The sequence below is a fragment of the Lucilia sericata genome, unplaced genomic scaffold (assembly GCF_015586225.1).
Source record: "Lucilia sericata isolate MDLA Ls3-8-SP2 unplaced genomic scaffold, ASM1558622v1 Contig002691F_arrow, whole genome shotgun sequence".
In the NCBI taxonomy this organism is placed as follows: domain Eukaryota; kingdom Metazoa; phylum Arthropoda; class Insecta; order Diptera; family Calliphoridae; genus Lucilia; species Lucilia sericata.
Window position 1 is genome coordinate 7,857 of NW_023996417.1, and position 10,707 is coordinate 18,563.

Genomic DNA, 10,707 nt, shown 5'->3' on the forward strand with positions numbered 1-10,707 from the left:
AGTTAGTTAGTTAGTTAGTTAGTTAGTAGTTAGTTAGTTAGTTAGTTAGTTAGTTAGTTAGTTAGTTAGTTAGTTAGTTAGTTAGTAGTTAGTTAGTTAGTTAGTTAGTTAGTTTAGTTAGTTAGTTAGTTAGTTAGTTAGTTAGTTAGGTAGTAGTTAGTTAGTTAGTTAGTTAGTTAGTTAGTTAGTTAGTAGTTAGTTAGTTAGTAGTAGTTAGTTAGTTAGTTAGTTAGTTAGTTAGTTAGTTAGTTAGTTAGTTAGTTAGTTAGTTAGTTAGTTAGTTAGTTAGTTAGTTAGTTAGTTAGTTAGTTAGTTAGTTAGTTAGTTAGTTAGTTAGTTAGTTAGTTAGTTAGTTAGTTAGTTAGTTAGGTAGTTAGTTAGTTAGTTAGTTAGTAGTTAGTTAGTTAGTTAGTTAGTTAGTTAGTTAGTTAGTTAGTTAGTTAGTTAGTTAGTTAGTTAGTTAGTTAGTTAGTAGTTAGTTAGTTAGTTAGTTAGTTAGTTAGTTAGTTAGTTAGTTAGTTAGTTAGTTAGTTAGTTAGTTAGTTAGTTAGTTAGTTAGTTAGTTAGTTAGTTAGTTAGTTAGTTAGTTAGTTAGTTAGTTAGTTAGTAGTTAGTTAGTTAGTTAGTTAGTTAGTTAGTTAGTTAGTTAGTTAGTTAGTAGTTAGTTAGTTAGTTAGTTAGTTAGTTAGTTAGTTAGTTAGTTAGAGTTAGTTAGTTAGTTAGTAGTTAGTTAGTTAGTTAGTAGTTAGTTAGTTAGTTAGTTAGTTAGTAGTTAGTTAGTTAGTTAGTTAGTTAGTAGTTAGTTAGTAGTTAGTTAGTTAGTTGTAGTTAGTTAGTTAGTTAGTTAGTTAGTTAGTTTAGTTAGTTAGTTAGTAGTAGTTAGTTAGTTAGTTAGTTAGTTAGTTAGTTAGTTAGTTAGTTAGTTAGTTAGTTAGTTAGTTAGTTAGTTAGTTAGTAGTTAGTTAGTTAGTTAGTTAGTTAGTTAGTTAGTTAGTTAGTTAGTTAGTTAGTTAGTTAGTTAGTTAGTTAGTTAGTTAGTTAGTTAGTTAGTTAGTTAGTTAGTTAGTTAGTTAGTAGTTAGTTAGTTAGTTAGTTAGTTAGTTAGTTAGTTAGTTAGTAGTTAGTAGTAGTTAGTTAGTTAGTTAGTTAGTTAGTTAGTTAGTTAGTTAGTTAGTAGTTAGTTAGTTAGAATCTTACAATATTTAGAAGTTTCGGTTACATTTGCCAGTTAGAAACAGAGTTGCCAGTTTAATGCAAATATTAAATATGAAAATTGCATAATAAATAAAATGATGCCACTCTCCTGATAAATAATGTTGGGTTTTTGTATGTACTGTTTATTTTGTATTAAATAATTTAGGAATGACTGCTACTGAACGCAAGATGTCGCTTCGGCTTTACCCAGATTTAAATTTTTTGACATGTAGGTGGCAATAAATTATGTTCATAGAATTTTCAAAATTCCAAAAAAATCAAAATAAAAGATGGCTTTGATGTTCCACAATGTCGAATCACATATGAAAAAAAACTTTGTAAATTCAGAGAGTTTTTACTGCGACTGACCAGACTTGGCTGCGCCCGTCACTCTAACACGGGTATTTCTTATGGGCAGCTATAAGCTGCACTACCCTCCTAGGGTAGTTATACTCAAACAAATTTTGCAGGGTATTGTAAAAGATTAGTGGATTACAGGATCCATTTGGGTAATCCCAAAACTACTCTCCTGTAAACTTTATTGGAGTATATGATCAATTTGGTAGTCCTAATACGGGAATAGATGTTTTGTTTTTCTTTTGATAACATGGTCCATAGTCTGTATTACATATAACCATGTGGCGGATCACGTAATCCCATAATTTTAGCAAGAGTGTAGTTTTATGATTTTTTTGATGTAATGTTAAATTGTGTATATTTTTTTCATATACTTCAATTAGTTTTGGACCAATCCTAGTTCTTTGAGGAATACTTTTTACACGCAGGTGCGTACGAGTGGCAATTTTTGCAGTATATAAAGTACTTTTTATTTTTTGATAAGTAGTCCATAAATTTACTTATGGACTTGGCCAAAAACTAGTCGGTAAATTAGATCATAAACTAGTCCATAGAATACTCCATAGACTAGTCAACAAATTTATCCATCGACTAGTCAATAGCATAATCCATTAATTTGTCAGTAAACGAATTCATTAAATACAATTCATGTTCGTTAAAAATGAGACTTCTGGCCTGCAGTCATGTAACCCAAAATACACAAAACAGATGAGGAATCTATAAACAATTAATGCTCGGAGCATGTCAAAATTTAATGTGGAAATATCATTAACTCATGGATATTGTTTATAGACTAGGCCATAAACTAGTCGGTACATTAGATCATAAACTACTACATACTCTTATAAACAGACTTATCCATTGACTAATCAGTAGTTTGATCCAATAAATTGGTAGTAAACAAATTCAGTGAATACAGTAGGCGTTCGCTAAAAGTAAGACTTCTGGCCTGCAGCCACCCAATCCAAAATACACAAAACAAATTAGGAACTCTTATTTATAATCAAGTAATATTTAAAACTCGGAGAAATATCATTAGCTCATACCTGTGGATATAATTTAGAATTCCTTAAGTAGGTTGTTGCCAATTTTTTGCTGTTTTTTATAAGTTTATAGAAATTTTATTAAAAATACATTAACATTATACACTTTCACTTTATTTACAATTTTTAAGATATTTTTCAATTAAAACACTTTTAATTTGCATTTTTTAAACAATTTACGAACGATTTTAATTTATTTTCTTCTAAAATTTCACCAATTTCTTTAGAAACTACATTTTGCCAATAAGAATAAAACTAAAACTGAATAAAAGAGTAAATAGCAGTAAATTGGCGCCAACAATGCATTTTGTTTGTGTACATTGCAAAGGAATAGAAAAACAAAACATGAAAGACATAGTGATGCCACCATTTTAACAGATTGACAATACATACAATGAAATGGGATTTTCCTAATAAAATATTATTTTATTAAAATTTTTTATCGATTTTCAAAAACTTTCAAAATTACGTATTTATCACAAGAATTTTAGTATTAATTATTATTATTTTAATCGACACGGATTTATTTCAAATTACACATAAAGTAAAAAATACAATACTTAATAAATACAACTTTAATTCCCGTGAAACCTTACTAATGCCGCCACTTTTACCATCGATTACATTCTCTCCATTTTTATCCCATATTAGAGGCAATTTCACATCCTCATTTAATGTCAAATCTATGGGTATAGTATTACAAAGACTGCCATTACAACGCACACACAAAGGATCATTGTCCGTACACTCTGCTAAATGGGAAGAGCAACCTCGCAGTACATAAGTGTGCTGGGCCTTCGTAATCACTGTACTAACACACAAATCATCATATGAGGAACAATTTCGTCTTGCTATATATAAAGGCGATGTCATAAGAGAACAATCTCTATTATCAATCGATGAACAAGAATAGCAGGTTCTAACGGGTGTACGATTACAACCATTTGCATCGCGGCACAAATAACAAGCTTGTTGTCCTGCAATTGATGCGTTTCTATAGTGTTCATAGAATTTTTTATCTGCACAACCTCTTGTTACATGATTTCCTGATTCACAAGTAAAACACGACTGAGTATTTTCTTCACATTTTTCTGTTTTTAAAAATTTTCCTTGCATGCAGCGTGGATCGTCGTCAGAAGAGCAAACATTACATGATATGGTTAAACAATCGGTGTTACATTTCTCGCCATAACATTCTATTATACTACCCGATGGATACCAGGGTTTGTTGGAAGAACAGCCACGTTGTACTACTCCTGTTTGTTCATTGAAATGGGTGTAGCATTTTCCCACATGACCATACAAGTTCTTATTCTGACAATAAGTTTTAGTTTTGGTCACACATTTATCGGACCTTCCATCTTGTCCTCTCCAACAGGAAGGATCAGGCGTGGCAAATGAATGTGTACACTGTAAGCAATTTTGCTCTGTCATTCCGGGTTCTTTGTTACAGCCATTATAATTACATTTAAAGCAAGCATGTGGGCAGTTATTAGTATCTCCCATAGTCGTTTCACAACCTCGTATAACATTGCTGGCATGCAGAACATTAGTAAAACAGCGATCGTCTTCTTTGTAAAATGGACACGGTAGTATCAATTCTGGCTTTTTTTCCACATTAACACAGGAAGAGCCACTGCATTGATAGCAACGTAGACGGTCGGTGGGAAATACATCACGATTACAAAGACTTTTCTTGCAGCGAGCACAGGGCTCTGGACAGTAGCGTGAAGGAAAGAGGCGTGACAGACAACCACGTCTGGTTATGCCGGCAACTGAGCAAAATTAATAAAAGAAATCATTGTTATATTTAAGTAGTAAAAAAAGCTTTTGAGTGAATTTGAATAAGAAAACTTTTTCTTATAAAAAAGCTTTTTCTAATGGATAAAAATATTTTATTAAAAAAAGGAAAAGGAAAACGGTTTTTTCTGAAGCAAAAAGCTTTGTTGTAATAAAAAGAGCTTTCTCTGAATATAATCATTTTTTCTTTTTTAAAAAAATTATATAGAAAAGTTTGTTTTAAGATAAAAAGCTTTCCAGATTAAACAATTTTTTCGTAAAAAAAAGCTTTTATAGTGAATAGTTTTTTTTTATAAAAAACAAGATTTTTGCAGTGAAAAATTCTAGTAATCATCTTTTTTTCCTATTAAAAATTTTTTAAAGTAATCATAGTTTTTATAAGAAAAAAGCTTTTTCTATATAGAAACGTTTTTATAGAAAAAATCCTTTTATGAATCACCAAGTATCTTCAAGTCAAGATTTACTTTTTTTAATAAAAATATTTTTTTAGTAATAAAAGCTTTTATAGTGAAAAAAGTTTCTTATAAACAAGTTTTTTTAATGAATTTAAAAAAAAAAAAAAACTTTGGTGAAAAGTTTTTCTTATAATGAAAAATCGTTTATCTAACGAAAGTTATCACTTACCAACCACTTGAACGCATTCATCTGCTTCCGAAGCACACTCCTCAACTTCGATTTGCTGACCAGGTTTAGTAGCACACTCAGCATCTTCGGTTGAATCACAAGAATAACATTCTAATGCTGAATATAAATAAATACAAACATGTAATAAATCTCAAAGACAGGCAAACGAAACCTACCTAAAGTGTTCCTAAAAACCGATATAAACACCAACAAAATTAGCCAACTTTTACACTTGATTTTTGCCGAATTGCAACTAATTGCCATCATTATTTTCCACTAAATGACATGGTCACTAAACACTGATTAATATTCGCATAGAATGAATATTCTGTTTAGTGTTTTTTTTTTAACTGAACTAAATACATTGGTACGATAAGATAATTTATATACATATAGAAGTTAAAAAGATGTTTATCATTAACCGCAATGGTTAATAATATTTTTAGTTGTTTTCTTGTTGAAATTCGATGTCAAATAGTATTTGTTGTATCTTTAGACGGGCTAGAGCATTTTTTCTATTTGTTAGACGCCTCAAAGTGGGTGCACAACTAAGCAGAAACTTTTCATCTGAATTTAATGTTAAGCCGTAAGTATCGGTGTTTGTTTCGGCAGTAAATGTGGAGATGTTATGATTATTACAATGATGTTGTTGCCTAGAATAGTTGTGACCCTGTGACACATTGTTTTCCACATTCGTATGGTTAAGTTGTACAGTATGTTCTTCGGGAGTTTCCATGGAAACAGACATAAAATCTGTGGCCTGTACAGACACAGAAGAATGTTGTATGTTGTTGTTATTATGGTTGTGATTTTCAGCATGCTCCTCTACTACTTTGGAATTTGACGTAGATTGTTCAATTTGCTCTATTGGTGCATTGGCAGCATTCATATCTACCGGTTCACAGTTTATGCTCTGACCATCTTCTGAAAGATCTCCCAGTTCATCTAATATTTTATCTAGATCATAGCTGTAAAATGTATTATGCAGTTATTAAAACAGTTAATAAAATTAATTCATTGCATCCCACCTAACACTGTCCAAAAAGGGTATTAAGAATTGCATTTTATCATAGAACACCCATTTACGATGTTTATTACCCTGTTGTTGGTCGCTTCTCTGATAAAGTTTATAGTGCTTGGCAAAGGAATCACGCAAGGAGCGCCAACGTCTACGACATTCTTCTACCGGGACATCCATGGCTTCACTTATTTGTGCCCAACATTGTTTACGTAGTGACGTCTTCCGATATGCCTTCAAGGAACGATCATAGATTACTGGACGCATGGCTACTTGTTGTATTAACTCCTCTTCATTGAGGGCTAGTAGTTTAGGGGGATTTAATCTTTTCTTTTTTGTTTGTTTTTTCATTTTATTTTTATTATTTGTAAACATTTATTTCAATTATTTTTAATGTTTTCTTTTCAGAAATTTACAAAAATAAAAACAGAAGATGTTATGTACATTGAAGTGATAACACAATATTAATAATGATGCCATATAGTTCAAAAAACTGTTCCCACTAAGGTACTATTGTTGAACCCAAAAAAATATATATGACTTTGTAAATTTTCAATAAAAAAGGATGCTATATTCAACTACGCCGAATCTTAATTACCCTTCACCTGTATCTTAGATTTTTATTAACGCGTGGAATATTTGTAGAAATTTACATGGACTTTTTTTATTTTCCAAACTCTATACTAGAGTATTTTTCACTATAAACTATGACATGTGAAAAAAAAATTTCACAGAATAAATATTTGTTTGGAAAATATTTTATATATGATATACAAACATATGTTTATTATAAATAATTATTCTTGTAAAAAAAAAAACGTCAAAATCTCCAAACGCATTTATTTTCACGCAATTGCCGTTTCGAAAACGTTAGATTTCACAAGAAAAACGTTAAATTGGCAACAGTGCACTCACATCTGGGAAGGGAAGTTTATAAAAAATTTCTTTTTTTCCCAGTGTCTGAGAGTTATTGTTCTCATTTGATTTTGTTGTTTGCATTGTTGATAAAGTAATTTATTTGTATCAAGCGAAAAAGCCATTTTAATAGAAGAATAACGAAAAGAAAGTGAATTTTACAGACGTGCTGTTTTAATAGTTTTCAATACTCAGCTCGAAAAAAAAAACTATTAAAAGTTTAATACAGACACGCAATAAACCAAACGGGAACAAAAATGATTAACCTTCAAAATTTATAGCCTCATATTTGGAAAAAAAAAACAGAAAAATAACAACAAACGTGCAAACTAAAAGAATGCAGTTTGGGTCAGTTTGGTAAAGGAGCTTTACTGATAGATTGGAAACAGATTATTAATTAACTAAAGTAAAAACAACAATAATTTCAATAACAATAAAAATTTTCCACTGATTTCTTTTGTACGACAATCATTTCAAACGAGATAAAGGCAGAAATATTAAAATTTTTAGTTCTTTGTGTCGTCGCACTATTGAAGAAGGAAACAAACCTCCCCCGAAAGAATCGATTTTAATACATTTGGGTGTTACTGCTATTAACCGGAAAAGTGAAAATTAAAGGCAAACTTCAACCTTAATAATTTCATTTAATTTTACAAACTCATTCCCCTTTAACTAAGGTAAGATGGTAAACAAATATGTTACGTGTCATTGTATTTTCTGCCAAGGAAAAGATTAAATCATTTTTAACTAACAGCAAGTAACACTAATTTTGCGCTTATCATTTTTCTTTCAACTCCTCCATCCTTCTAGGTTGAATTTTGTTCGTTTTTCTTTTGTTTTTCTAACTGTACTTATTTTAGAGACAAATCACAATGCAGCGTTGGTCTTACCCCGATGATGAATCAGCCGAGGCTTGTGATGCCATGTTGGCTCCTCCCTCGAATACGCGCACCTCCAGTAATTCGTGTTCGTTTCCCGAACGCGTATGGAATTTTAAGGTTCTTATGAATCAGGAACTGATGACTCATGAAAAATTGGCTTTGGTGGGCAATTGTGAATCTTTGGGCAACTGGCATTTGAGTGGCTGTGTCCTCATGACCAAGGATGAGGGTATGTACGCAATAACCACGGTTTTGTAAAAATACAAACAGAAACCGGCAGGTCTTCTATTGCAAACCACAACCACACAAATTTTCCGTAAACTCTTCTCCAGATTCGAATGTATGGAGTGTGCAGGTATCAATACCACGAGATCGCGCAACAGAATATCGTTATTTGGTTTGTGCCATTGAACCCACAACCGAGAAACATTTGGTTCGACGTTGGGAAACCCATTTGGAAGCTAGACAAATACCAGAATTGGCTGAAGAGTTTGATAACGCTAATACGGATGTGTTTGGAGAATTAAATGGCGTGGAGAGAATCGATCGTGGTTGGCTGACTTCTGAAACCATAGTTCAGTTGAAATTCTTTAATGCTCCCTTTTCTTGGAAACAGCGCATGAAACGTCGTTTAATGCATGTCAAGGTGACACCCATGAATTTGCGCATACCTAGTGGCAGTGACAACCTGCTGGCAGGTTCTAACTGCTGCATATCCCCTCTGGAGGATTCTTTGTCTAATGATACCCATGACACTAGAGAAAATGGTGGAGATGGTGGCACAGCATTTGCCTTTTCCGAAGTTACTGTCTTAAAGGCCGATGACAGTGTCATAAGGCCACAGCCTCAGTTTGGCACCGCCTGTGGTCCCGACGAACTAGTCATATTCCATTTGACCATAAGTGACTTTGAAAATACCGCTTATTTAATCGATCTGTATACCTATTCCTCAAGAGCTGATCCCGATGAGCCGCCCCATCACTTGGGTTATCATTATGTTTTGCCAAATTTATTTAAAATGTCTGAGGGACGTCTGGAAGTGCCTATTACCTGTGCATCGCGTCATCGCCCCTTGGGTATGATGCAAATGGGTTATTTAATTGTTAAACCAGTGCCATCTCTTAGCTTGGACATGTCCATTACTTATTCGCGCTACTGGAATGATAAATGGAAGGGTTTAGATGTGGGTCACCGTGGCTCTGGTACTTCTTTCAAGGCCAATGATACTTTAATTAGAGAAAATACCATAACATCTTTGAAAAATGCGGCCGATCATGGTGCCGATATGGTGGAATTTGATGTGCAACTAAGCAAGGATTTAGTGCCAGTGGTTTACCACGATTTTATGATATATGTTTCCCTAAAAGCGAAAAACACCATGCAGGAACATGATTTCTTGGCCTTGCCCATGCGTGAGTTGACATTGGAACAATTAAAGAATCTTCAAGTCTATCATACCGCCGAGGGGCAGTCGCGTGCTCAGCGCTCTTTCCACAATGATGATTTGCAGGAGCATCAACCATTTCCCCAATTGGCGGATGTCATGGAGGCTATTGATCCTCATGTGGGTTTTAATATAGAAGTGAAATGGTCTCAACGTTTACAGGACGGCACCATGGAGGAGGAGTTTGAACATGTTGTAGATCGTAACTTATATGTGGATTGTATTTTAGATGTTGTTTTCCGCAAAGCCGGCAAGAGGCGTATTATTTTTAGCTGTTTCGATTCCGATATCTGTACAATGTTGCGTTTTAAACAAAATCGTTATCCTGTTATGTTCTTGACTTTGGGTCAAACGGAAAAGTATCAAAAGTATTTGGATCCTAGAGGTAATAATATTGAGACGGCAGTATTTAATTCATTGGCTATGGAGCTGTTGGGTATTGTAGCTCATACTGAGGATTTACTTAGAGATCCTTCACAAGTAAGTGTTTTAGAGATTTTGTATGATCTTTTTTGTAATTATTTGGAAAATTATATAAATGTTTGTTTATTTTTTAGGTGAATTTAGCCAAAAGTCGTGGTTTAGTTGTTTTCTGTTGGGGTGATGATAATAACTGTAAGGATACTATAAAAATGTTAAAAGATCTAGGACTTCATGCCATTATATATGATAAAATGGATGTATTAACCTCTAAAGAGGTGAAGGTAAGTGAAATTATAACTGTATAAATGATAACTTCCAGTAGTATCCATTAACTATACAGGTTTTAATATTTTTATTTCAAATTTATATATGTATATATTTTTAATCTTTTTAGCAAAGTGTCTTCTTATTACAAGCCAATGGCGGCCAAAGAGATTTATTAAAACTACAAGCTTTAGAGATGGGCAAAATGTGGCATTCATCAACATCATCACCATCATCCTAAGATATTGCATGAATATTGCTCTTAAAAATATAATTAATTAAAATAGTAGCTTAACAACAATTGTAGCAAAAATTTTCCTAAAATTTTATAGCCAGATTTTTATTATATAAACACTTTTTTTGTAGTACCATTATAAAATAATTTTAATTTGTTTTTTTTTTCTCTCTTTATATTTTAATATATTTTTTTTGTAATTTAAATACATACGTAAATCTTAAAAAGGGGAACTTATATATAAAATACTCTCAAAAAGCTAAAATAAGTATGAAAAAAAATTATATATGTTTTAAAGGAAAGAAGGAGAAGAAATTTGATTGCCTTTACTTAAATTTAGATTTATCTAATATTCTATACATATTAATAAATTCATTTAATATAATTAAAAAAGTATAATAAAGTATATCTTTTGATTTATGTAGAAAAAACAGTTTTTCCGAGGAGGCAATTGAAGTTTTTATTGAACTTATATAATATGTATTGATGGACAAATTATGAAGGAATGA

At 32.0% G+C, this 10,707-nt stretch overlaps 2 protein-coding genes across 4 annotated transcripts; one reads left to right on the plus strand and one right to left on the minus strand.

Moving 5' to 3' along the window:
* Positions 1 to 2,999: 2,999 nt before the first annotated feature.
* On the minus strand, positions 3,000 to 6,410 carry LOC119614203 (transcription factor Adf-1-like). 2 transcript variants are annotated; one of them, XM_037970331.1, is made up of 3 exons: positions 5,195 to 5,526; positions 5,019 to 5,135; positions 3,000 to 4,369 (listed from the first exon to the last, which is right to left on the minus strand). In XM_037970331.1, exons 1-3 carry the CDS (start codon positions 5,283 to 5,285, stop codon positions 3,123 to 3,125), a joined length of 1,455 nt encoding a protein of 484 aa, XP_037826259.1. In that variant the 5' UTR covers positions 5,286 to 5,526; the 3' UTR covers positions 3,000 to 3,122. The 2 variants fall into 2 exon arrangements, with proteins under 2 accessions (XP_037826259.1, XP_037826260.1); XM_037970332.1 differs by lacking the exon at positions 3,000 to 4,369 and adding an exon at positions 6,047 to 6,410 and having other exon boundaries at positions 5,195 to 5,986.
* Positions 6,411 to 7,054: 644 nt separating this feature from the next.
* Positions 7,055 to 10,446, plus strand: LOC119614202 (glycerophosphocholine phosphodiesterase GPCPD1-like). 2 transcript variants are annotated; one of them, XM_037970328.1, is made up of 5 exons: positions 7,055 to 7,628; positions 7,762 to 8,061; positions 8,165 to 9,756; positions 9,834 to 9,980; positions 10,094 to 10,446. In XM_037970328.1, exons 2-5 carry the CDS (start codon positions 7,824 to 7,826, stop codon positions 10,202 to 10,204), a joined length of 2,088 nt encoding a protein of 695 aa, XP_037826256.1. In that variant the 5' UTR covers positions 7,055 to 7,628; positions 7,762 to 7,823; the 3' UTR covers positions 10,205 to 10,446. The 2 variants fall into 2 exon arrangements, with proteins under 2 accessions (XP_037826256.1, XP_037826257.1); XM_037970329.1 differs by having other exon boundaries at positions 7,812 to 8,061.
* The last annotated feature ends 261 nt before the right edge of the window (positions 10,447 to 10,707 follow it).

Excerpts from the sequence above, each read along its gene's own strand:
- LOC119614203 (XM_037970331.1), bottom strand. The coding sequence starts at position 5,285 with ATGATGGCAATTAGTTGCAATTCGGCAAAAATCAAGTGTAAAAGTTGG. Across the intron at positions 5,136-5,194 it reads GGTTTTTAGGAACACTTTAG|CATTAGAATGTTATTCTTGT; the intron begins GTAGGTTTCGTT and ends ATTTATATTCAG. Across the intron at positions 4,370-5,018 it reads TGAATGCGTTCAAGTGGTTG|TTGCCGGCATAACCAGACGT; the intron begins GTAAGTGATAAC and ends AATTTTGCTCAG.
- LOC119614202 (XM_037970328.1), top strand. The coding sequence starts at position 7,824 with ATGCAGCGTTGGTCTTACCCCGATGATGAATCAGCCGAGGCTTGTGAT. Across the intron at positions 8,062-8,164 it reads CCTCATGACCAAGGATGAGG|ATTCGAATGTATGGAGTGTG; the intron begins GTATGTACGCAA and ends ACTCTTCTCCAG. Across the intron at positions 9,981-10,093 it reads TAACCTCTAAAGAGGTGAAG|CAAAGTGTCTTCTTATTACA; the intron begins GTAAGTGAAATT and ends TAATCTTTTTAG.